At 40.5% G+C, this 27,590-nt stretch overlaps 1 protein-coding gene across 4 annotated transcripts; it reads right to left on the bottom strand.

The window, feature by feature from the left end:
- Positions 1-239: 239 nt before the first annotated feature.
- AMPD1 (adenosine monophosphate deaminase 1) lies at positions 240-27,024 on the bottom strand. 4 transcript variants are annotated; one of them, XM_072997149.2, is made up of 16 exons: positions 26,905-26,995; positions 23,323-23,370; positions 19,703-19,877; positions 18,667-18,832; positions 16,625-16,790; positions 13,274-13,493; positions 12,557-12,686; positions 10,677-10,871; positions 10,425-10,556; positions 10,141-10,304; positions 8,485-8,611; positions 7,795-7,958; positions 4,382-4,502; positions 3,696-3,869; positions 3,486-3,596; positions 240-2,766 (listed from the first exon to the last, which is right to left on the bottom strand). In XM_072997149.2, exons 3-16 carry the CDS (start codon positions 19,861-19,863, stop codon positions 2,608-2,610), a joined length of 2,190 nt encoding a protein of 729 aa, XP_072853250.1. In that variant the 5' UTR covers positions 19,864-19,877; positions 23,323-23,370; positions 26,905-26,995; the 3' UTR covers positions 240-2,607. The 4 variants fall into 4 exon arrangements, 3 of the variants coding, with proteins under 3 accessions (XP_072853250.1, XP_020636215.3, XP_072853249.1); XR_012086241.2 differs by lacking the exon at positions 23,323-23,370 and having other exon boundaries at positions 3,696-3,807; positions 26,905-27,024; XM_020780556.3 differs by lacking the exon at positions 23,323-23,370 and having other exon boundaries at positions 26,905-27,024.
- Positions 27,025-27,590: the final 566 nt, after the last annotated feature.

Below are 27,590 nucleotides of genomic sequence, written 5' to 3'. Positions count from 1 at the left end.
TAATCTAATCTAATCTAATCTAATCTAATCTAATCTGTCTCCTGTGTAAATAACGGCAACCACAGTCAGTAGGTGGCAATGTGTAACTATAAAATGCCAGAAAGAACACAGAAAAGGCCATGTGATCCCCAAGAATACAGAAATGTAAGAGTTTTTGAATTTGTATCTGTATTAGTCTGTGCAAACATTTTAACAAGAAAAGCAAAACAAAAGTAAAAAGAAAAAAGACACTGTGGCACTTTAAAGACTAACTGCTATATTTTAATGTAAGCTTTCCTGGAACATTGTCCACTTCCTTAGACATATGAGTTAGATAGAATACAGAGTCTTACGCAAGGCTCTAAAAGAAAGTGATGAGTGGTTGCATTTCACACCTTGTAATGACTTATGACCTGTGCTCAGTATTCAATTCTTTTCAAGTCTGGTTCTATAAACATTTGAACAAGAAACACAAAATAAAAGAAAAAGGGAAAATATGTTTGTAGTACTTTAAAGACCAACTGTGAGCAGTAACATGATTAAAGGAAACAACAAAGTACTCTTCACAGACAGTGCAGAAAAACAGTTTTTTTACTGTAGTATACAGTTTTTCAGCATTATCCCTGAAGGAATTGTACTCAGCCAGAGGAAGTGGGTTTCCTTCATGAAAGCTTGCAATTTGTATGATTTCTTAGAGAGAGAACAATAGTAAATCATATGTCCAGTGGAGTGGGGTCTGCTCCATAAATATCCATGTTGTAGCAAATTAGAGAATTTCCAGACAGGTCCCTCATAGTGTTCCTGAATAGTATCATTTCTGCTGTAAGGTATGGGAGGGGGTGCATTATTAAAAGGTGACTTCATGTACTACAAGAAACATGGAGTTTTTCCTGTATTTACATCTGAACAGATTCTATCCACACTAGGGATCAGGACACAGCTTTTGTGCCTGCCTTCCCCTCTTCCTTTCAGATGCACCTGTGGACATGGAGCTCATTTAGAGAAGATGGCAGCCATTTTTAAAAAGGCAAGAGAGAAAGAACACACAAAATAAAATATTTTAGTCTGAGGAAGGCTCCTATTTTCTCTGGAGTATAAATAGTTGTGTTTCATGACAAAAGGGGCTGCTGAGCTCTTTATTTTACTGCTTTTTTGTTTGCTTCTTTGTTTGTTTGTTTTCTTTTAGGAAAAGGAAAGAAGGATAAAGGTTAATTCTGTGAAGAATATAGTTCCAGACTGTGCAATCTGAATCTAGGAGCTAGAAAAAGAAAATGGAGACCAGGACATGAGGACATTAATAAGCAAATGGGAGATAACATAGGATATAATCATAATGGTCACTTCTGGGGTGTTTTTTAGCCTCATTCACAGATTCCTCAGTGCAGCAACTTGAAGAAAAGGCAATTGCCCTTCATAACCTTCAAACCAACTCTATGTTCAGTACAATTCTACATTACTGTTATTAGTATTCCAGTAGTCAGATGTCACAGATGATCAAATAGTGTTAGAAACGCCTGATATTGGTAATGACTAGTAATGCAGACCACCTCTCTTGAACAGGCCTGTAAGACTTGGATGTCCATTGAGTGTTGGAATCTAAGCTTTAGAAGGGCACAAAAGCCTTTTTAAAACTATTTTCTGTGGAAGATTCACATAAATATTATCTGATCAACTCTAGCGTGATTGACAATCCTGAAATCACTTACATTTTATAAATATAAGCAGTGACCTAAATTCTTTTGAATTTTCATACTGGCATAACACAACTGGTGTCAATCTCATGGCTAGACTGGCACAGCTTCAGAAGTTAGCACAGGCATTTGTAAGGGGTGCAACTCCCAGAATTCCAGTGGCCATGTTAGCTGTGGATTCTGAGAATTGTTGTCCAAATGAAGGAACTTTTCTAAACTCTTGTTTTGACTCTTAAAGCTCAGAAATGTAGTTCAAAGAACATGGCAAGCCTTTTGACTCCTTTTCCTTCTGTCTTGTTTGTAAGGATTTCTTATGCATCCTTTCAAAGCATAGGGCAAAGCATTCAGCTCCTTCCTGAATGTCTGCACTCTTGTTCAAAGGAGTATATTAAAAGCCCAAAGTCCTAGGAAAATACGGATCCTCTAGGCGTTAATAGCCAGCCTTTAATAGCTTCTAAACCATAGGCTTATTAGACTACAGCTTTGCTTTGTTGTGGATTTTGTGACATCCTTGTCCTCCAAGGACTGTTAGTATAATGGCTTGAAGCTGTGCTTGATGGTACTGAATTTATCCCACATTCAGGAGTAGTTTTATAAAGACTTGAACACTGTAGTACTTCTGCTGCTGGCCAGTTTAAGCCTTCCTAACATCAGTGCTGTGAAATAGGATGAAGGACCTTTGGAATCCTTTCCAGATATACATCTTTGATAAATTAATGAAAGGTGCTACGAGCTTTTTATTCAGAAGTTAGTAAAATTCCTGGTTGTAGAACTGAAAAGCACTAAGACTGTAGTATACACATGGCACTTTTTAAAAAGTCACATATAGGGAATCTGAAAGAAAAGCTTTCCACCCCTCTAAGTGTTGTTTATCCTATTTGCCCCTCTTATGGGATTTTGGCAGAGATCTAATGCAAGAAGTTGTCCCATAAGCTGCTTATTCTGTGGATTTCAACCCTTCTGCTATTAGATCAAACTCGTAGCACCATGTCTCATAGCGGTAGGCCATGCGAATCTGAGCCACATTGGTCTTGAGGATGTCATTTCCTTGCGGACCTTCCTCTTGGTAATTCTTGCCCAGGAAATGGAGTTTTTCCTATGGAAAAGAAGGTGGTGAATAATTTTGCACATTCATCCTCTTCATGTCTCCTTTGAAGCAGTATTCTGTTCTATACCCTATTTTCTTCCTCTCCATTTGCTAATTCTCAGCCCTTCTCATACTCCCAGCCACTGACTTCCACAGCCGTCAGTCATTATCATTATCTGTTCATGTGTTTATGCATCATTTTTCTTCCCACCAGGGTGCCCCAAATAACTTACATTCTATCTTTTCCCCCAAATGTGGGTTAACAACCTTAAAAACAAGCTGAAACTAATTGTGAAAGCCCCCAAAGCTGACAAAATAACAGGTCCAACATTATGTTCTAAAACCAACATGGGTAGAAACTAGCTTGCCTTCTTTTGAGAGAGAGTTCAAAATTCAAGGTGCTGCTGAAGAAAACGCCTTGTCTTTTTCTTCAGCAGTCTAATAAGCCTACCTACCAACCTAGTCTTAAGGGAATCTGTTGAAGAGCCTAAATGTCTGCCAGACTCATAGGTGAGGTGGCAATCTTTTACATATCCTGATCCCATGCTATTTAGGACTCTGCAGTAAAGAGAATCACCTTGAACTGAGCTCAGGAATAATCTGGAAAATGATGGCATTAATTCAACATATGAAGGCCATAGTCTGGCCACTGCATTTGCTTTCAAACACTTTTCAAGTTATACAGCTTGTTTCAGTAGTACAGTACAGTTCCCAGGTGAACATCATACCTCATGAGACAGGCCACTTTGCAAGACGCTGTTTCGTGCAATTTCACACATGTCACAGGTGCTGAGCTTGAAGACCTGGGCAGCAATGGCATATTCTTCCATAAGAGGTTCCTGAGAAATGCAAAGATGATTACTGCAGCATATTGCTCAAGCAGCAGCAGAAACTACTGAGATCAAACATTTGTCCTAGGAAAGGATCCATCACCCTACCTTGGTGTAATGGAACTGCATTGGGTCATCAGTAGACAGTGACACCATCAGTCCCTTCTGGTGGAAATCAAGAAGTGGGTTCTTGGCATACTCCAGGAAAAGACTGTTGTTGCTGAGTGGGGACATGGCAATGGGGATCTGGGTTAGATAATAGAGGTACTGCAGTACAGAACTCTGCAAAGAAAGCAACATTAGACCTGAGTTAAGTAAAGTTGGAATGTTTTTCCAGATTCTTTCCAAGTGAGAGTTTAATAATTGTATGTTTCCGCTCAGGGTAGATCCCATTAACTGCCTATGCCATTTATTGGCACCTTCTCTATACCACCAGCAAATACAAAGTCCTAACTTTTCCATGTATCATCCCACTCAAACATCCATGATAGAATCTTAACACCAAGGAGATAGAAGCACCCCATGGAAGAGGCTGCATCAAGTTCTATAGCTCAGAGGCTCTCTGGTATCATTAGGGCCCACAGAATTGACTGGCTGAATCAATATTTTCCGTATTTCATGGGTGGTGGGGTCAGTGCTTAATTCTGCTTTGATGAGGGCTACAGCAGAATCATTGACCTTCTCCACATGATTCGCCACCATGAACATGGGGGAAAAACCGACATAGGCATCTAAAGAGCACACAGCATACCCATGCAGAACAAGGTACTTTTTCTATGCATGCTACAACTCACCTTCTTCAGGTTCAAGCCATGTGAGATGTTATCTGCAGTCATGAAGGCAGCCAGCAGATGCGTGATAGCACCAGCTTCTCCACAGTGAGGACGGAAGAGGAAGGTGTTCATGCCACGCTCACTGAGGATGACAAAACAGCTTTTATATAGCTAATTTTTTTAAAGGGAAGAAGCCCATCAGATGGTCATAGGAAGTTTGCCCCTTGCACGAACTCAACTGATATAGTGCTGACGTATACAGATAATAGAATATATTCACAGAAAATTAGCAAGTAGAAGAGGAGTGTTTACTACACTTCTGCACTTTGCTTTAATGAGACTATACAGCAATTAGTACTTTTTGTAGTTCCAATACCTTGGTGTTACAATATTCTGGTGTTCCAGGATTCTAAGGTTCCACGACTCAGGTGCAAGAAAGGTCTTGTGCTACAGGTCTTTATTCTTTCAAGCTGTGCAACACTCTTGTCAAAACAATGATGTGTTCATAATAGTGGTAGCTTGCCTGATTCTAAGTAACAGACCATTGGAGTTAAAAAGACTGTAGGGACAACAGAGTTTCCTTTTTTTTCCCTTGGTCCTCCACACCCAGGGAGAAAGGGTTGTTTATAGTTGGAAGGGAAAGGAAAACAACTAAAAGAACCATAAATATAGAAAGATCACACACACACACACACGTGATCACACACACACACAGACACACACACGAGTTCAACTCATCATCACACACATCACCACACATACCAGATATCAACAACAATCATGTAACACAGCCCAGCAGCAGGTTTTATTTCCAGAACCCAGAAACAACAATCAACATGGATTGTCCTTCACAGATTGAAATTAGTTTAGCTGGTTGAACTTTGACAATAATTTTCATGTGTGTCTATATTTTACTTTCACAGATTTTTCATTTTGACAACTTCATGATTTTAAGAGTTGCATTCTCTGTATTGAAGTGCACCTTTTAAAGCTATAAACTCTTGGAACTTTAGAATGTAATTGAAACAGTATAATTGTTCTTTTGTACTCGTAAAAGATATTTCACTGGATTTTGGATTCAATCCTGACAAGCATTTATTTGCAACTTACTTTAGTTTTCATACATGTTTAAGCATTTGTGCCTATAGTTTTTCATAGTTGTAAGGCTTTTCATGGTTGTAAGACTTTTGGATGATTTCAGTATTTTGGGTTTTATTTTTGTGCATATGGAACATGGAAGCAATGTAGAAAGAAACCTTGTAGAATTGGATGTTGCTTGGAATCACAGCAACAGTTAAAAGACCGATACTCAGATGAATTTGATATGATTGGAAAATATTGTTTGGTTTCATTCTGGAATTAACCCTTAACTGGGATAAATGTGATGAACATAGATATTAGAATCCATGACCCAACATACCCTCCTGTCAGTAAAATTCCACTGGCCAGAATCCAGTTGGCAGAACTTTTATCCCTACTTTAAACATTCCCACTCTCCTCTCTAGTTGAAAGGCTCCCTAGGGATCCCATTTGCCAAGGGGAACCTTTGGAAGCCTTGGGATGTATATATTAATTAATATTGGTTATTTAGAAATTCAAAAAAGAAAAGAAAATATGAACTTTAATTTTAGGAAATTAGAAAATCACTGTCATTGTTTCTGATCCGAGTGGTAGGACTAACAGTGGCAGTTTTTGGAAATTGAAAGTTCCTCCCGCACACACCATTCAGAGACTCCCAAAGACATCCATAGGGCAAAAGGGATCCCTAAGCAACCTCAGAACCTTATCAAGGTTGAATAAAAAGTTTTACATAACCTCCGAAGGAGACCCAGAGGGAAAGAACAAGAAACCGGGCCTTCTCAGTGGTTGCCCCCCACCTATGGAACAACCTGCCTATTGAGATCCACCTGGCACCATCGCTGAGTGGGTTCAAAAGAGCACTGAAGACCTGGCTCTTCCACCAGGCTTTCCCAGAGCACTAGGATCTTGCCCTCCATTTTTACCATCCTTTTTACCATCCTGTCCATCACCCCTTTTACCAGCTTCATTGCCATCTGTTTTAATTTCCCTATTTGTTATGTACTAATTTATTTTTATTGTGTTTTTAATATTATGCCTTATATTGTTGTTAGCTGCTCAGAGTGGCCTGGTTGCCAGATGGTGTGAGATATAAATTCAAATAATTAATAAATAAATTAAAGTTAAAGGTAAAGGTTCCCCTTGACAATTTTTGTCCAGTCGTGTTCGACTCTAGGGGGCGGTGCTCATCCCCGTTTCCAAGCCATAGAGCCAGCGTTTTGTCCAAAGACAATCTTCCATGGTCACATGGCCAGTGCGACTTAGACACAGAACGCCGAGATGGTCCCTATTTATCTGCTTGCATTTGCATGCTTTCGAACCACTAGGTTGGCGGGAGCTGCAACAAGTGACGGGCGCTCACTCCGTCGCGTGGATTTGATCTTATGATCTGCTGGTCTTCTGACCCTGCAGCACAGGCTTCTGCGGTTTAGCCCACAGTGCCACCACGTCCCTCTCATAAATACATTCAGATAAAAGTCCACAATTGATGATGTCATCAGCTTGTATACATGTAAACTTGAACAGAAGTATTTCAGCTATTGAATGATAAAACACTTGGCTAGAAGTATCCCCTTATCCTGCTTTTCCTTCCTTTTAAAAAAGGTATTGACACAAGAGCAACAAGAAATATATAAGGGCTTCAACACTAATTTAACACAGAGAAATGTGAGATGTAGATGTTACATCACAAATAGTCAAGCTGGTGCCCTCTGGACATTTGCCCTTCCTGGTTTGGATTTGTGGAAGTTGTCAAAACATATAGAAGACACCAGGTTGCTCACTGCTGTTTTATGTGTGTGATTAATCTCAGCGAACACTTAAAAAAAAAACTATTTCAGGAGATGGAACATCAAAATGGAAAGATAAGAGGAAGGTTGTGTAGGATATCTCAGAAGGGTGATCATAACACTCCTTGTGCTGCTGTTTCTCCACTCCATACGACCCTCTCCAAGTTGCTTTTCTCCACACAGAATTCCAAATGCTTGGGAAGACACACTTAGAATTCCATAGGTGGCTTGAAAATAAATTTGAGGAGCAATTTGGATCAGAAAACTAAAGGAGGGATTAAACATCCATTCCTCCTACAGATTCTACAACAGCAGTCTTGACCTTGCATGCATTCCTTTCTTCTGTGATTTTTCTATGCTATAAATCCAGGAAAGCCTTGGGCTGGAATTCAGAAAGACAAAGGACTGAAAAAAACAAGTTATTGAAATACAATATGTTTTTACCGGATTATCTAACTAGAACCAGAAAAAGCTTATAATGTGGTTTCTGCCACAGACTGCTGCAGGACAGCTGAGCATCAGAGCCTTCCATCCCAAAGTAACCTTCCTACCCAGATAGTTACTCACCGTCTAAGATTATTTAGCACCATGATGTTGGCATACATATAGTACACATAATATGTGTAAGATGGATTTTTCTCGTGGTTCCACTCGTTTGGCTTGGGGCTCTTGGTGGAGAACATGTGCCCACTGTGCTTAGATTCATCATCCACACTGTCAAAGCCAGTAATCTGCAAATCATACAGTTCATTCTGAGAAAGGGTTTCACCCCAAACACAAGCTCAGAATTTATTCCCCATCATCACCAATCAACTATATGAAGGATATCTTACTCCCATCACCCAAGAGTTTGCATCACATCCCACAGCCGTTGGACACAGTAATGACTTTTGATGAAGGTGCAGCTTTGTGGGGGCTGGCATTAATTCATAGCCTTTGGTGTAGCAAGTGTGGCCACAAGGTACTGTAGATTGGGATACAGTATACTGATATATATCTGGGAGATCTGCAGTAGATCAGCATTTGCTGTTTGCTTAACAGCTTTAGCAACAACCTAGCTTTTTCCTCACCTACATAAGACAACAAAAATTAAGAAAGCTTGGTGGGGGGGAGTAATGAGTGGGTGTCGATGTGGAAGAAAAAGAAACATGTGAGTTCAATTCAGTGTTGGTGCTAGGAATAAGTCTCAAGAGGTGGGAAAAGTAATTTTAGAAACAACTCCCAGAAACCCAAGTCAGCATAACAAGTACTACTCACATGGCGTAGAAAAACACTGAGCTCCTTATTGTCCTGTGGATTGATTGTGGCCTGAAATATAGGCATAAAGATGTTCTCCAGCATTTTCCCAAAGTGTGGCAGAAAATTCTTCATCCGGAAAACATCACTGGAGAGGAGGCAGGAAAGAGAGCTCAGATCAATTTTCATATCACTGATGTGGAATATTTGGGAGAAAACAAAACTATAACTGGGAACATGGCCAAGAAGAAGCATAGGATGAACCCAATGTACTGTATGGGCAAGATGGATGTTTATCCCACTCAATATATGTACAAATGGGATTTTACCTCATCCTGTTTGCTCCCTATTTACTTTACAATATAGAAATCAAAGGAAGCCATTAGGAATCAAGCCAATATCATGGCCCCATCTTAGAGGCAGAGAAGACGGAGCTGTCTGAGTCCAAAGGTGCTGCCTTACTAGCTGAGGAAATTAACTGAATCTCTGGAAATGAGCTCAAGTGGACATTCCCCCTTTAGGACTCAAGTGCTATGTCTTTCACTGTGCCTGATGGCTGTTCATTATCAATGCAACTAGAAGAAGAAAAGGAATTGGCCATCAGCTCTATTCTGAGGCAGCAGGGTGTTGCTTAGAAGGAGGAAACTAGATGAAGGAACCCATCAGCTGCAGTCCATTTCCTCAGGCTTTGTTGCAAAAAGTTGCTAAGCTGAAGCTGTCTGTAATTCTGCTAAATGGACTGTCTTGTCTCCATGTACAGTATTTATTTATTTATTTATTGAATTTGTACCCCACCCATTTAGTCAACTGACTACTCTGGGCAGCTAACAACATATAAAATAAACCAATTAAAATATGAAACAAATAATACATCAGTAGACAAGGACTCAAGATGAGAAAACAAAATAAATCAAGAGGTGGCTGGAGGGAAGGCTTGCCAAAATAGCCTGGTTTTCATTTGGCCTTTGAAAATGCCCAGTGAAGGGGCCATACGAATCTCAGAAGGGAGGATATTCCAAAGGCGAGGAGCCACTGCCGAGAAGGCCCGGTTTCTTGTTTTTTCCTTCCAGCCTCCCTCAGCGTTAGGCTCCTCAGTATCAGGAAATGCTATTTAGATTGGTCAACATAGTCTCTCATATGTATATAAGCTTGTTCTTTCATCTGCGTAATCTTGCCCTGTTTCTTTATTATAAGACAGTGCAAGGAAGTGACACTGGGCAATTAGCTTTTACTCAGGTGATGCATAGAATTCATTCTACATATCACATGTATAAAATGTATCACATGTATATAATTATTTCATGTGTACCTTTAAATTCTTTATACGCTGCTTTGTGAATTTGTTTGAACCTGTCTCTGAATTTCAATTGTAAGTCAAAACTACTGAAATTTAGCCAGTGCTGACATACTATACTACCATATAGATATGGTCTATGGATCACTGAGGGCATGGTTTGGCTTGAAAAAACAACTCTATGCCCACTTGTGATTATATTTAGATCAAGGCATCCTTCCTCTTTAAGAGGTGTTGCATACCTTTCTGTCCCAGCAGCAATTTTTAATTTTAATTTTAATTTTATCCTCTTCCAGTCTGGACAGGCCCATAGTCATATTTCCATTCACTATGTAATAAATGCCATGTCATGACTACCCATCCACGCACCCCATTGTACTTACTAGATTCTGGGCACCTGGATCATCCACTTCATATGGGGTGAATAAACACGGTGGTGGTTGAACCAGTTGGCTAATTTGGGCCATTCTTCTGGTGAACGGCCATAGATAGAGAGTCGTGGCTCTGCATACTGGTATTTGGCATCCTCCAGGTCAGAGCCAACCTCCTAGAAGAAATCAGAGGGGAAAGAAACAATCTGTGTATGATGCTCTGCTATCAGAAGCTGGCCTCATCCTCAAATTACCAGCCACTCAGACACAAATAATTGCATACCATATTATCTAACCTTGATGATGGTAGCAAAGTAGTCACCATTGATGGCATTTTCAGTCTTGAGGTAGAGATCACGCAGCTCACTGGCCCCTACTGGGTTATACTTGGCATTGAATTTGTCAAAGCGCTGAAAAGTCTGGCGACCCTGTGGCATGGAGTAGTTCTCGTTAACCAACACACACAGCAAAGAACACTTGTTGAACACAGAAACTGATAGAGACATTAGTCAGGTCTCTCACAGTGGGATGGAAAAGGGAGAACTTACTGCGTGTACATCAAGCGAGTCCACGGTCAAGTCATATGGGTCAAGTTTGAGCTCCTTAAACAATTGCTTGAGTGTCAATGACTTGTCCTTGGATTTGTACACCACTCTTTCAGCATCAATACGATAGGACTTCTTAATGAATCGTAGCAAGTGCTTCTGATTCATACATGCTGCAGCATGGATATGTGTGTCTATCTGTAAGAGAAGGCAGTAGTCAGCCCAGATTGTGATAAATATTTCAGACAACTCTATCCCCGAAAACTCATTGGAGCAGTTCTACTAGGAAGGCACAGAGGAATTATACATTGATTTCTGTCCTAGAAAATATAGTTGTGCTACTCAGAGAACCATGAGAACCATGAGCCACGTATACTTAGCATGACGCAATCTACTTTTTATTTAGAAGAAAAGAAGAACTAGGAATTTTGTAAACAACCAAGAGAATGAAGCATGTTATATATTCTTCATGGCTGCACAATGCATTTCCTTTAGAATTGTTATGACCAGTTTCTTCTCTTCCTGCTTTTAGGAAGGGTACAAAATGTATCTTTCAAAATGGGAATATAACGTTTAATCAACTGTGTTCTTTTTAACTATAAAAGAATTGTTAATCACTTAATTGATTTTTATAGCTTTTAATAGCTTTTATGGTAGACTGTTTTTTATTTGATTTTAATTATTGTACAGCTAAATTTATTTTACTTCTCTTATTGCTTTATGGAATTTATAAGCCAACTTGAGCAATACTTTGTAGTGGAAAGGTGGGAAATAAATAAATATATTTATTTTAAAAAGCATCAATGGAATTACGTGATCAAGATTAGAGATTTCAAGTAGGAGAATTCGCTACCTGACTGTGTGGGTGCTACCTGGTTCAGTACATTAACAGTCTAATTCATTCAGTCTAAAAAGGTTGTATCTGATCTATTTTCTAAAACCCATATCAAATAATAGATTGGAACAGAGTAGAAGGGCTGTGGATCTTCAAGATGTTGATCAACCATTGCTCTTTTTATTCCTCAGCATTGTCCAAGCTAACAGAGACTGGAATCCAACAATATTCAAAGGCACACATTCTCTGTGCCCTGAAAAGTGGAAAATAACTGGAGGTGTTTTGGTGGATATGTAACAATCTGTATAAATTGTTGTGTTTAGGTAATGGCATAACAGTATTGACCACATGGTAAAAGTCGCCACTTAAAGTATTAGATTTAGTGTCAAGTTCTTGAGAGATACACTAAACATCAATTATTGTGCAGCATAAAAATATTCCTGTGAATGTAGCTCTGATACTTTTAACAATGCTTATATGTGGGAAAATCCTGCCCAAGGCTGTTAATTGTTATCTGTTACAGTGAGTGCAAACACTCCTGGCAGAGAAGCAGCAGCTCCTAGTGGGTGAGGTGACCTCTCATTCTGCCTTTTCCCTTAGAGATAGATCATAAGATCAAAGGGTTCTCTGGTCAATCCTAGTGGCAATTAGGTAACTAGTATCCTATCTGAATTCTCACAACATTCTGTGTAATCCTGCTAAGTTAATAAAAAAAGTTCTCAAGGCATTGCTTGAGGCTCCACTGGTCCAGACATGCTGGTTCAGACATCTCTGGCTGATGTCTTTGATTTTTCTCTAAAGCTAATTGCCTTCCTTTGTTCCATGGTCACCTACACTTATAGCTGGAGAAGCCTCTGCCCTGATTCATCAAATTTGTTCTTCCTTCTTTAAGTGATATGTAGTCTATTCTCCTTTCCTGACATTCACTGAAACTGGAGATAAGCCACCCTGAGATCTTTCTATCATAGGACGACAGTTTAAGAAAAATAAACAAACTTACCCACATGACAGGATATGACTATGTCTTCTACCCTAATGTCTCTCTCACCTTCCGACAATTGTAGAAGTCTCGATGGGGGTTCTTCTTCAGCTCTTTCATTTCTTCCATTTCATTTAGCATCTCATGAACACTGAACTTGGAGGAGAGGAATTTAAGGCGTCGATGCGAATAGGTTTTACTGCAACAGTCAAAGGAAAGAACTTGGTCTCAAATAAACTTTTCACTGAATAAGAAATAAAGCACACGTTCACAAACACCAAAACACTTGCAACCAACATCTGCCAGGTGGAATTATGCTTGCTAGTGTCACATGGCAGCAGAAGAAAGGTCATATTCCAGGGTGACTGAAGCCAGCAGAATTCACAGCAACCACGTTTTACAAGTTGTCGTGGAACAACTCAGCCTTCAATCTATTTTTCTGCAGGGTGGATATTGCCATGAGATTGAGTGTAACTGCCAATTTAGGTAGCAGATTCTGAGTATCAATAAAGGGACCACAATGGTAATAATCTTAGAATAGCAGAGATGGAATAGACCAAATGGAGCATCTTCCTTCCTCATTGTGCCCCTGTCAAGAAGGCACAGTGAGGAATCAAACTCCCAACCTCTAACTCTGCAGCCTGATATCTAAAACACTTAGCTATCCAGCAATGTTTGTGTCTGTTTTTTAATTTAAAATTATTTAAATCACAGGTTAGATGCCCAATTGACCTGGTTTCTGTGTAGATGGACTATATCACAAGTAAGGCACTCTAGGATACTTACACAGGCCCCTGAGCTATAAGGGCCAGCAGGAAGTTCATGTCATCAACAAAGACCTCCAGGTCAGGGTAAGGCAGGTCCTTGGGCTCACCTCTGGCAGCTGCTGCTTTGTCAGCATAGATGTATACCACACCATCTTTCATTTCTGTATGGTAGCCCAAATTCTCAGGGAGATTGTCAGATTGGAAAGGATCTTCATCTTTCTTCACAGGTTGAGTGAAGACTAAAATGAAGAAAATGAGCACTTAAGTGGTGAGCTAAGGAAGGAAAACATGCATAGTCTCTAAAATATGATTTTGTTGCACCTTGACAGTTCATGAGCCTGAAATTCTACACTTCTCAGAAATGGCTAGAAAACCACATGACTTTAGGAAGGAGACTGGCTGAAATCTCCAGAGTGAATATAACCACCTCCATGATTACCAATTCTACCACATATGGTTGCTTTAACAAAAGTACTTGTGCTTACTTTTGTTTTTGAGCTTGATAACTTTGCCTACTGACTATATATCTTTGTATCTGAACATATCTTAACTGGATGCTGCTATTTATAATACATTCTATTCTTAGTATCCACTAAGTATGTCCTATTTACACACATACATATTTTTTGTTGTGTGAAGTGAATTGCTTTGTAATAAAATATATCCTAGAAATTTGGAAGTTCTGCCTCATTCTCATAATGTAACCCAATTACATTATAGTAATACAGAAGGGAGAAGACTAGTGCCCTTGGTGGCCGTTTGCCCTTGCCTCACAGCCCTGTGGAGGACCTGTTGGGGGAAGTCCAACTCCTGGGCCTCCAAAAGGCATAGAGGAGGGAAGGCAGGCTTCAACCACAGGGCCCAGTGATGAATAACAGCTGGGAGAAGAGGTGGGGTGGAAGGGAGCCAGTCACACACTGGGATGAAGAGGGAGAAACAGAAGGTTACTGAGACAGAAGAGAAGGTGATGGCAGCATCTGGTGGAATGAGCGCCAGTGAGGACATCACCAACAAGAAAGAAATCTGGAGAGAAACATTGGAGCCCTGAGACTCAGTCTTTGCATAGCAGATGACATGTAATACCACCTGGAGGAAGACCCCTGGAGAGGTGTCCTGGTCAAGGCAGCAGTGGTGAAGGAATGCAGCTGGGGTAGAGAGTGGCCCATCCTCAGCCCTTGTACATCCCCTCCCCAGATCACTTTCCCTGGTGTCTCAGTGCCTGTCAGCACTGACAGCTGCAATCCCAACACAGCAGTGGTACTGGAGGCACAAATGCCAGGAAGAAAGATGGCAGTAGCTCCAGGAGGAACTAGGGAGCTACAGAAATTACCCACCAGCCAGCTATACAAAACATCCATGGAGAGAGCCGGACAAACTGGGACTATGTTAGCACCAGTGTGCCTATCTGGGACTTAGAATGAGTCAACTTCAGTGGAGCTAACTGGGAGACAAGTAGAATGAACATTGTCGGGGTGGGGGTGTTAATAGGAACTTTAGCCCCCCCATGAGACAGAAAGGCTGGGTAGAGAGAAGCAGCTCTGCTGTTTTTCTACCCCATACCCTGACTTAAAGAAACCCAAGTTCTAGTTACAATGAACTTGCAACTGGCAATGAAATTTCACTCATATGGAATTCATGGTAACTATGTCTAAGGACATATGGGTGTGGCAGTACATACAGTTATGAAAACATCTAACCTAGAGGATTAAGATCTCACTGAAATGCAGACTAGCTTGAATCCCTTGGCATCTCGAGTTAAATGGATCAGTCACCAGAAGCTTGGGAAGACAGCCAGCGAGTGCCACTGCTACTGAGAAAAGCAATTCAAGGCTAGATGGACAAACAGAGATTGGGAAAGCTCTCTTCTACACTAAAGCTCCATGTGGAATGCTGGGGAATTGTAGTCTAAAAAGTAACTTTTTACATCTCTGACAAATCTGGTACAATATAAAGCAATGTTTATGCTTCTTTTTCTGCTTATTGTTTAATCATAACACTCTTTGAATGGCAAAAGACATTTGTTAGTCATTACATGCGCTTTCCTTCATATCCATATCTTGCATTCTAAAAGAACCCCAATGAATTTCATTTTTGGTGACTGATCATTCAAAAGTAAACACAAGGTTAATTTGCTAGTTTGATTATCAAGTCACTTAGTTTTTTTAAAAAAAATCACTCTGGGAAACCAAAAGGGGACTAATTATGGGAAATATGTATTTTTCCTATCATCTAGTCTGACCCTAAGATACTATAAAAGTATAATAATTGTTTATCATTTTCTTATGCTAGCCTATTTCTCAGCATCAGCCTCTGAAAATGTCTGTGAATCATAATTAAAAGAACCCAGTATCCAGAGTCAGTGATGGACAATATAACACATTTGAATTGGACAGGGAGTGTAGAAAAGTGGCAGATTACCCACAGGAGGTTGCTGGTTCAGTCCTAAACCTTTTTCCAATTAAAAAAGAATCAACTAGATTTCATGTGGAAGGCCTGTGCCTAAGACCTTGGAGAGCCACTGCCAACTAGAGTAGAAAATCCAGGGCTCAATGGACATGGAGAAGCAGCAACTACATTTGCTGTCTTCGATGAGGAAACTTGAACCTTTGTGGTAGAAGCACAGGCATTTTGTATAGAGCAGGATGCATTTTGTACTGTTGAAAAACATGGAGAAATGGTTCAGCACAAGCAAGAGAGAGTCAAGAAAGCATGCCACACAAATTCTTTAACCATTTGCCTGTGGATAGTAAATCCAAGTATACACTGGCAGGTGACACTGGATGAAATCCTGCTGCTTAGTGTAGCAAGTTTTGATGGAATAGGTCCATTGAAGCAGTGAGGATTTGGTGAGTCAGCTCCTCCATACATTCCCTTGATTCAAATGCCTTATCCAATTGCAACTTACTATCGCAAATAAAATAGATCTATTTGAATCAATGGAAGTGATAGAGAAGTTGACTCACCAAATCCCCAATGATGTTAAGCAATAAGATTTTAGCCCCTGTGTTTAATACTAGAATTGGTATCTGCTCAGATAAAAGTGTGAGTACTGACTGAGTGTGGAGTCAAACCTATACAACACTATTTGAAAGGTTCCTCTGCTCGGTCTAGCTCCAAAAGGCCCTAGCAGAAAGGCCTTCTCACTGCCTCACACTTGAAAGTGATGGAAGTCATTGTCACTCATTTTCTGCACAGATAAGTTTTTATTAGGTTAAAGTAGTGATCACACCCACAGAATTTCCTTAGTTCCCCAAACACCTGGTAGTTTGTTTTGAGAGACCCCACAGAAAGGACAAGTTAGGCTTCCAGAGCCATTCTGCAGGGGCTGGTACCACTCAGTTCAGCCTTCACAGAGAGTCTATATAGTTACCTGGCAACAGTTCATCATTGGGCTTCCACATCTCATTCTCAATGGTACGTAGGAACTGGGAAGGGGTCTTAGGAAAACGCTGGAAGGACTTCTGCATATACTTCTCTCTGATACATAGAGCACGGTACAGTCCTTTGCAGACCAGTTCAAAGTCCTCCACTGTCACCTATAGAAGCATTTGTTAAAATCACTAACTTTCTAGCACTGGTAAGGAAGGTGTAAAAATGTATATGGCAAAAACTCCCAAGGGGTAACATGAAATCTTTATGCAATGTGCTATTATAGCTTGTCTGGTTTAGGGTGGGATTGGGTTGAGTATTGATAGAAACGAGGATGGAGTAGGGACAGCATCAGCAAATATCAGAGACCCTGTTCTCTGGTAGGGTCTAATGCATTGACAGCCTGTTTGACCTCAACCAGGAGTACAGTACTGAGTTCTGGTAGATGCAATTCTGCAGACATCTGTCATTCCCAACCAACACTCAAAGCATTGAGACTACATCTCGGAAACTGCTGGGAAAACAAAACGAGTGAATGCTTCTCAAGTCACTCTGGAATCATGCAGTTGATTGCTGTAGTCACAAAATGTGATAGAATTTGGGATTTGACTTTCAGGTCCTAGATTTGGTGATAGGGCTGGCAATTAAGAGCAAAATGATCGTTTGATGAATGAAGTTGTCATTTTGCATACACATTGGTGACTGAAATAAAATGGTTAAAATGACTCCTGGCAGAGTTGCAGGAATTTTACAGCTGCAACTTCAGAAGGAAGTAAGGTGCCAACCATTCTGCAATTCTACCCAGTAAGGACCTGCTTCTAAACTTTGTAGGAGGCAACCTTATCCAGATGGCATGGGGGACTTTCCTAAAGGAATATTAAAATCTGCAGCCATTCCTGGAATGGAGTCTTGGGGAAGCAAGACTGCTCAAATGGAGATGATGGGTAGAGCAGTATATTTCCCCAGCAGTCATCTCTTTCTCCCAATGATTGCATTGCCTGAGGCTGCTAGTGAAAGGCGATCAGGGGCCACGACAGGAGACCCAAATGCTGAAGCTATTTTGAGCACCAAAACAGTCCCACTTCAATTTCACCAATATGTCTTTACCCAGCAAAAACATCTCCCAGCTTTGATTTATTTCTTTTGGAGTTTATGTTAGGTTACCTAAAATATAGCCACAGTAACCTATTAACCAGTACAGCCAGGGTGAATAATAAGAAACCATTTGTACATCTTCTCTCTAGTCTGTAGCTCAAAATGTTGCACAGAGGCTGGAATCATCATCATACTCTTAGAACTGCAGAACTAGAGGGGATTCTATGGATCACCGAGTCCAGCCCTTGTCAAATGTAGTCATATTTTGCCGAGGCTTATTCCACATTCAGGCTTTCAGTCCAGGACCTATGCTTTCCGATCCTATTTGTTTTGCATAATCCACACATCACAGATTCTCAGTATTTGGGTGTGTGTGATTATAGTTTCCAAATGCTCTGTGAACAGCGTTTTGTACATAGAACAAAGCTGTTTTCTCTCTCAGGGAACAGTCACCTAGAAAATATTAGTTGTGCTGTAATTACAGACAAGTGAAGCAACTTGCACTACTCTTCTGGAACCCTGTTCTTGCAGGGGTGTTATGGGTTCTGGATTATTAGACCACAAAAATTTTTACATTTCTGCATTATAACTCCCAGAACCTCATGAAATTCATTGGGAACTGTGAGGTTCTCTATTACATAGCTCCTGTTAAGCAGAAACATGACCATTCTTCTGCTAACATCTACTCTGCAGTAACTCTTTTGCTGTTTCGTAGAACTTTTGCTTCAGGATTTTAGCTTGTTTACAAGTCTTTTACTTTCAAAACCCTCCCCTCCACAATTTATGTTTCATGGTGCAGGAATACACGGATTCTCCCAAACACAAAAAGGACATTACATTACCATCGCAGCAAAGAAACTAGGTGTGAGCACCATGTCTCAGTCATCTGGGTGGGCTAGTGAGAAGAACATGCCCTGATAAAAGATTATGGCTCCTCCGGTTACTGACCCCTGCCGCATAGTCCCCTGTGATCTGCACACGTTGGAATTTGGGCACCGCTTGATACTGAGTGCTCGTAGAAATGACCTCATCTAAGGTGGACAGTTTGGTTGAAGACTTTCCTACAAGAGGAACCACCAATGCAATGGTCTTCAGCTTCAAGCTTCTCTTCTTCCTAGAATGAATGAGATTAAGAGGGAAGCTGCAAAATTTCTGTGTTTCCTGTATTTTGCACAGTTTGATCCATGGTGTGGCAGGAACAATCTGTACTGTATCATACAGTTTAATAATTGTATTGAAGATGTATTTCCCATGGCAAGTATTTCTTGGCTCTGGCTATAATTAAATTCAGCATAAATTGTCAAATGTTATATCAAGATCTTAGAGAGCTGGCAAAGGAACAGAAGTATCATCCTTATTTCCTTACTAAGTTCTAGTATCTTTTGAATGTCATCTGAAACTTCTTCTGGTTTCCTCACTACTCTTCTCATATATATTCAAAGACACTTCCATGGGGAAGCAAGATACATAAATTATAAGTCATGCACTGGAATCAGGACAGAATCCTTGTGCTCAGGTACTATAAACACAACAAGCTCAGCTTTTGTAAATCAAAATTCAAATAAGACAATTTATTTGAAGCTTGTTTGTGGTAATAAGGTACCTATATGACATCCCAGTTGTTACATCAGAATATATTTCATCCTAGTTGTCATATAGAAGTATTCCTGTGCAGTGCCTTTTCTCCATGGGAGAATAATTGAACTGTGATTGTAATTTTTTAATCTAAAATAAAATAAAATAAAAAACAAGTCATTGTGCAGCTGCAAACTTTTCTTGACTTAGAACCCAAGCCTTTCATAATTCTTTGTGAACTTGCCTGAGCGTACATCTGAAGCATGCATTCAGCAATATGTTCAGCATGTACTCCATATGAATCCTCTTGGAGACACAACTTGTTATGCTGCCTGCCTAGTCTTTCAGGGATCCTCTTTTTTCACTAAAAGGATTCCAGTACATGCACGTACATATACATAGTTCTTACTTTTTCTCAGAATCATCTGTGGTCTCTTCAGTAATCAAGTGCTCTTTCATTTCTTGGTGTGAGATGGGGCAGACGTCTTCAACGTCAAAAGGAGAGATTTCATGCCGTCCTCCTTCATCCCTTACCTCTGAGGCAAAAACCTGCTCTGCGAAGGAGCGCATGGCCTCATCCACTTCTGTTAGAAGAAGAAATTAGGTCATTAGGCCAGTCCTCATGCTATTGTGGAGAGACCGGGGGGGGGGGGGATCGCAGAGCTTGAAAAAATTATTTTATTTGGACTATAACTCCTAGAATATTAGAACCATCATGGCCAGTGGTCATTCTGATGGAAAAATTGAGAAAGTAATAGTCAACGTAAGGAATTTTTAAAACTCTGTTCAAAACCATCTCAGTAAGCCAGGCCTGTATGCTCTCAGGCCCTTCCAGTCTTTGGGTATGTGGCAGGGAACTATCAGCTAAAAACACTATTACATGTGGTAGGAGATTAAAGACCTACCTGCACCACATGATGTTTATGAGAGAGAATGCAGCAACAGGGCTACAGAGTACAGAGAGAAGAAGCTGCTATATATGGAAGCATACCATTGATTCATCCACCAACCAGATCATTTTAACTGAAGAAGGTAGGGTCTGAAGCAAAGGAGGATGAAGCAGGATACATGATAAACAATGAGTGAATAGATGTATCCATGGAGATGAAGATTAGCAAGCATCTCTTAATGTTAACTAATTATTTAAGATGGCATGAGAATGAGAATGAAGCTAATGGGTTTGGCTTTCTCACTGACTAACTGTACGGGACACCACCGGTATGTGTCCAACCTCTCAGGGACCTAAGCTAAATATCAACTTCACAAGAGGCTGGACTTTAGTGATGAGAAACGGGGTGATGCAGACAAATAGGTCTTACCTGTACTGGAACCCCTCGTTGCCAAGGTAGTCTTAGCTCCTTTGTCTGCAGATAAGTGCCTGGGTGTGAAATATCACCCTTCCATCTGTTAAAGTCACGTGGTCACAGATAACTGTGGAGTCAGACCTCCAAAGAGCAGTTTATGACATGTAGGCTACTACATTGTGCTCTCTGTTGCAGCCAGTAATAATTATGTACATTCACATGGAAATCCTCAAAAATACACTTCTGTCCAGCATTATGGATTATCCTGTGTATGCATTCATGTAAGACCAAGATATGGCATAGTTTGGAGCAGCCACTTCTGTGTGGGTTGCGTCAAGGCAGCATCCAGAACAGACTTATCCTATGCATGCTTACTCAGAAGCAAATCCCCATTAGGACTTACTCTTAAGCAGCCACAGAATTGCTGGCTTAGGAGCACACAAAAGGCTGCAAATATAGCCACAAAAACATAGCTTTCTACATCTACATCTCCTGTTCTTCTCCTGCTACTACTGTTATTACTACTAAAGAGATGATAGGCAAGACCAACCAGATGGGGCATCTGCTATCTGAAGACAACTGTGGTGCACAAGCACTGCTTTAACAGTAAATATGATATGGTTCAGTAAGATTTATGTGCAGATGGAATAAGCAGGATAAGCAGAGGATGTCATTACCACAAATGGGAATGCTTAAGGCCATGCTAGTGACAGGTGCATGCAGTACCACTTCTTAGAGAGACAAAGTGCATGGGGAAGGAGCTAGTAGGAAAGGGAATCCATACCCACCCCAAATCAGAAGAGTGGGCACAAAGGGATCATCCTGCACTGACCAACCAGCTCTTGCATTTTTGCATTCTCTCACACGTTTTTCTCTCTCTCTCTCTCAGTCTGTCTAGCCAAATCAGACACCGATTCACAACTCAGAGAGGGAAAGACAGCTTTGTTCCCAGCAGCACAAATATCCTTGGCACACAGGAGCTGCTGGGCAAAGTAGATCATGCTCAGCTCGCACCTAGCGGGAGTCAAAAGACAGCCATTTCTCAGTTAGGCAACCTTTGCCAATATCCATGGTTGCATCCAAATGCAACAGTCTGCCAGGAGCTCCAAGAGTAGAGAAGATGATCAACCCAATGTATCAACCCAAGATATGAATGAACCCAACATCACACAGCTTCAATCATGCATCTTTCTTCTTGAAGAGGGCTATTAGGAATTTAGCTTCCAGAAAAAGTTTACCTTTAACTTATCTTCATCTAGTACACAAGACAAGGAATTTAATAGACATGAGAAGTCTAGTTTTAATTCAGAGTTACAATTCAATAAGGATGACAAGATTCTTTCATCTCTGTCTGACAATCACCTTGAAGTTAAGTATGAGCTGTATAGGACAGCCCCTTTTTACAGATTTATAGAACAGGAAGGATGAACTTTTGACTTCCTAGATGTTTTTGGCTTAAAATGTCCATAACATCTCATTACAGTATGATCAGTGGAAAGGGATCATGGGAACTGTAGTTTAAAACATCTGGAGAGTCAAATGTTCACTATTCCTGTTATAAAAACAAAGGAAAGACAAAGAAAGTTGTTTTGAAGAAAAAAAACTGGTGGTGTGTTAATCCCACTGGGTTTTGTAACATTTCACCCAAACTCCTGAGGACAGTACACTCCATGCTGGCCGTTACACCCTGTCAAGACCCTTCTTCCCAAATGGCATCAATAGTTGCAGGTAACGACTACTGAGAAATGGACAGTCTCAGGACTGCTTTGATCATTTGTTCTTTGGATATTTCAATGATCAACTGCTTGACAAAAAGCAGGTAGCGTAAAGAAGGTCCAATAATACTCACGTTTCTCCTTTGCTGTTTGAGATTAAAATAAATAAAAATGTGATCAGATCATAGGATGAAACACTTGATCAAAGTTTTACCTGCTGTCTGCTTCTAGATTCCACAGTCCATGAACAGCTTTACAGTGTAAAAGAACGATAAGGAGAAGAACCTTGTTTGGAATAGTGTGCCCAGCCAGTCTGATACACAGTATTTTCTTTCTTACCACAGAGTTGCAATGGAATTCTCATCATGAACAACCATTTTCACACATTTGTACACATACACATTGAGTATGGGGTGGAAAGACAGAGCTGAGGCTTCCCTGCCCTGCCCTCAGCCCCCATGTGTTGAAAAACACTGTTTACACAGAGTCTGCACACATACACTTGAAGCTGCATTGGCTCCTGTACATGTTGTGAGAGACTTTTGCCTTCAGATGTATGTAAGTGCTATGGAAATAGTAACTGGGAACATTTGAGAGATGAGAAATGTGACTCCATTTCTATGTATTCATTTGCATCCAAATGGCATCTGAAAAACATTATAATACTGAAAAATCCATGTGTAAATAATCTAAAACCTATATGTATGGTTCCATGGGTTGTTTAGAGAAGGGAAAGTTATTTGTTAACAATGAAATTAGACTAGATGAAGAATTTCATGTATTAATGACACTCTTAGAACTGAAAGGGAACAGACTGGTAATTTTCTGTTGTTGTTTAGTTGTTTAGTCCTTTTAGTCGTGTCTGACTCTTCGTGACCCCACAGACCAGAGCACGCCAGGCCCCCCTGTCTTCCACTGCCTCCCTGGAGTAATTTTCTAAAAGAAATATTATTATAATAACTAGAGCAGAAGATGGTTCAGGAAAACTAGGTGCTGGTTTTCTTTCTTACCACAGAGTCAAGCATTCTTTCAGGAGCAGGCAAGACATACTGCACAATCTAGTACAGGAAAAGCAAGGACAAAAAGTATCAATAGTCATTAAGTTTTGCTTTTATGGTTCCTAACGGTATCATGTGGCTTTATCAGGAATCTGAAGCTCAGTTTAAGCAAATCCTTATTGATGGACACATGTAACCAAGTGAACAAAGATTCAACAAATGTTAGATTGGGTGCTAGCCTTCTGTCTTGAGATTGTCATACTTTGAACGCACCATAAGAAGACAAGATTCACTGGAAAAAACAATAATGCAGGGAAACAATGAAGGCAGCAGGAAAAGAAGGCCAAATATAGGATAGATTGACTCCAAAAGGGAAGCCACAGCCTTGTATTTACAAGAGCTGAGCAGGACTGTTGTGGCAGGACATTTTGGAGATTGCTCATTTATAGAGTTGCAGTAAGTCAAATATGACTTTACGGTATGTAACAAATGATACCTTTGGTAGGGGATTCCACTCTAACTGCCATCAAAACATTGTAATGATTTGCAGATCAGGATTGGTCTCCTCTTGTGACTGCGTTGTGTTTATGAATGCAGGAAAAAAACGGGTAATGCACTTATCTGCAAGCCAGCCACATATTTAGATATAACAGGGAAAATTCTTCTCAATACCCTACTGGGACAAACTTGTATCTCTTTATGAAATATGGCTTAATTTGTGCCAGAATTTGGTAGAGTTATTTGGAATGACAAGGATTGGAGCTGGAATACATAAATTAAGATATGATGATATTCTGAAAAAAGCATCCTGCCTCTCTCTCACTCTTGAGTAAGTAGTCTTCACGCATCAAGGAGTGAAGGTCAACAGAGGCAAAACAGAGAGTTTAGCAATCATGAGAAATCAGGAATGAGATGAAACTTCAGCAGAATGCCCGAGTGCACTGATTGCTGTCAATAAAAAAAGGAAGCTAATTTATAACTTGAAAAATCTGTGAAAGGCATTACACAACAACCACATATCCTTTACTGTTTAAGTAACCTCCACTTCAAATCGTGAAGTACCCTGTCTCATTGGCCCTAAAAAGAGTACTTTCAGATTAGAAGTGCTTTGACATCCTTGAGACCTGTTGGCAACACAGGTCCACTTACAAACTCCACCCTCAGCCACAAAGGAGGACCAGCCAGTGCTATATGCCCTATTTGCTATTAGCAATTAACTGAGGACTGCCCTCACCCACTTTGTTGCTCCTTCTTGTGTCACAGTTTCAAACTGCTCACCATCTAACTACCAAAGTATGTGGGAACAGCATCTATATCCTGAACTACCTGCCCTCTCTTCTTGTGTGGTGGTGGTGGTGGTGCTGCTGGCCACTCAGTTACCAGTGACAAAGACTCATGGCTTTTGCTTGTGTCTAACCCTTCCTTTCTTCCATAGGCAGATTTCAACAGAAGCCATCGTTGCCAGTGTCACAGATGGCAGCATATTGCCAGGAAGGGTGGGTCGGTGGGAGTCACTAGGGAGGAGCTTGCCAGTGGTTCCCAAAAACCTGGAACTCTGTTTCTCTAGAAGTTATAGTTCCAAACAATTTTCAAAATCTCATTATCTGACAGTGGGAGACTTGCTTAAGATTACAAAATGTACAAAATCTCTAAGGCAACATAATCCAATGGGCAGATTAAATGATGGCCATCAGGACTTGTTTGATTTCATTGGTTAAACCTAAACTACCATTCTGCCTTAACAAGGAACGAAACTCCATTCTCCGGGGGCTTGGCTGCCTTCAAGGGGATAAAGTTGGGGTGAGTTAACAAAGATGTTTAATGCTGTCATGTGCATTACTTTCAGTCTTCCCCCAGCTTATGGCATCCTATTACTCAAGCTTCTAAACATCACATTTTGGATTTAAATTCCTATAATCTCCTAGTCGGCATGGTCACTGGAGTTGTACCTCCAACAAATAACTGTTCCAGATCCTGTCTGCTGTTCAGGATCCCTTGATTAACCAATAAGGAAGAGATTTTTGGAATTCAAGGATTCCCATACTTAATATATAGCCAGCTCCATTGGAACTCATTTTCCCCATACATTTTTGCGAGTCGTGAGGAATCTTTGCAACTCCCACAATGCAGAACACTTTTTCTAATGGCTTGAAGAAGCAGTGCTGGAATGACAGAGGTGAGGAGGCTGCTCTATCTCCTACCAGATTGAGGGCTCAGGTCCCAAAATCCAACCTGGACAGTTCCCATCAAATTATAGGACTGGGAGTTCTTGTATTCCAAAAATCCCATCCCTACTACCCATTCCCTCTGGAGTATCATGATTATGGCTCACCAGTGTCTATATTTAAAACAACCATACTGTTACACCCCAAATGTAAAGATAAAAACTACTTAACCACCTCGGTCCTAGCAGTGCGATTTCTCTCCAGGCATTGCTAGTCGTTTAACTTTTTTCATCTTAAAATATGTATTCTTTCAAAACTGTATCCTAGATTTTCTACTCTGAACATCTGAAGTGTTTTCTATTTCTTGCCATAATCAGAAGCACCACAGAGTAGTTGTTTGTACTGTCTCTTATCAGTGCTTTTTTGGATTCCAGAATTCCCCAGCCAACAAGGCTAGTGGTGAGGCATTCTGGGAGCTGGCATTCAAAAAAGTAATATATCAAAGGCCTCTATGTTACACAAAATTTAAGACAGTTGTAGAATTGAACCTCAGCATATTGTTATCTTAAGTTGGTGGAATGATTTGACATTTTATTGTTTCTAAAACACAGGCTTATCGAAGCTTTTCTTTGCACTCCGAGAGTTTAGGCATCACTGTACTTTTTATTTGCTTGAAGGAAGTAAAACGTAGTGTACAAGAATAGCCAAAGCAACAACACATCCTAGACTTCTCCTTTTACAAAAACACTGGTATAAGTACACTGAGTTGTATTTAACTATCGTACTCAGAAGGAAACTATTTCGCTATTAACATTCTCTTGGAAGTTGGGGGTGAGAGGTGGCAAAATATATCCTGATGACAGAAAGCCTGTCCATGGAGCATCAACAATATAGAAATGGACAAGTCAGTTATTAAGGGCTTTAACAATTGGATAAAGGAGAGCGGAGGAGTTCCAACCCTCTTTAGATATCACCTTTACACATATCTGAACAGTGTAGTCAAGGATTCATTATAGTGCTTCCCAAATGGTAACTGCATCAACTTTTAAAAGTTTCTGGAAACCCTTCAGTAAAGTCTATGTCTGAAAAACAATGCCTGGACATGCTCCTATGATACCTTTACTTGACCATTTTTAACACCAAGGTGGGTAGCTAGGTTCTAGTGAACTGAATTAAGTGGGAAATTAGCCCATCCAAACCACTCATTTAAGAAAGCTACCAGCCTGACTAGCCCATTATTTTATCTCTCCCCTCCCCACACCTTCTGGATTGTTGTCACCTTTAAAACCTAGTAAGGGACAATCTTGTGCACCCTGTTCTTCAGTGCTGCTTATTGGCCATTGTGACATTATCCAGAGGGCGGCTGTCTGGCTCTCCAGGGCTCCACATTTGCTTAACTATTAGTTTAAGTTGTGGGGCACAGACCTACCTGGAACTTTCACCTGCGGCATTTTTCCTACCACCTTCGGGAAAGAGTCCTGAGAAACTGAGAGTGGAGTAGGCAAGTGAAAGAGTCAAGCTGCACAACAAGCCAGCATTCATTTTACTACTGTATTTATCTCTGCTCCTGTAACCCAACTCTCTTTCTCAAAAAGGAATGGAGAAGTAAGCAGCAGACTATTTAAAGCTGCAACCATGCAAAGTCTTTGTAACAGGTGAAGCTGCCAGCTCGGGGTGAACTGAGAGAGGCATAGGCAGGAAATGTAGCTCCCTTAACCTTCAACCCACTCAGGAGGCAATATGGCCCAGATCATCCTCCCACCGGAGGCCAGGCTGGCCCCATCTTTGCTGTCCTTCCACAAACAAGCAAAGACCTTTCTCTTCAGGCAAGCTTTCCCTCAGTGACTGGCCGCTTGAGTCGGGTTTTTTAATGGGTTGTTGTACCTTACTTTTTAAAATGTATGTTTGGTGTTGCTTTTGTTTACTGTTTTTTAGTGTGGTGTTGCTTAAAAAAAAGTATTTGTATCTTCGCTGTTTCTAGATTTAATATTGTCTTTTAATGATGTAAGCCGCCTGGGCTGCTTTTTAAGGAGAAAGGCGGGGTAAAAATATTTTGAACAAACCAAACAAACAAATCCTGACTAGGAGGGGGCACTTCTGAATTTGATAACAGAC

This window comes from Pogona vitticeps, chromosome 4 (assembly GCF_051106095.1).
Source record: "Pogona vitticeps strain Pit_001003342236 chromosome 4, PviZW2.1, whole genome shotgun sequence".
Taxonomy (NCBI): Eukaryota; Metazoa; Chordata; class Lepidosauria; order Squamata; family Agamidae; genus Pogona; species Pogona vitticeps.
Note: the sequence above shows the minus strand (reverse complement) of the source record. Positions and strands in the feature narration are given on the sequence as shown.

Coding starts and splice junctions, on each gene's coding strand:
- AMPD1 (XM_020780556.3), bottom strand. CDS start 26,926: ATGCCGCAGGTGAAAGTTCCAG. Junction 19,878..26,904: donor GCCGCAGGTGAAAGTTCCAG/GTAGGTCTGTGC, acceptor TTCTTCTAACAG/AAGTGGATGAGGCCATGCGC. Junction 3,870..4,381: donor ATGGCTTGAACCTGAAGAAG/GTGAGTTGTAGC, acceptor CTTTCTTTGCAG/AGTTCTGTACTGCAGTACCT.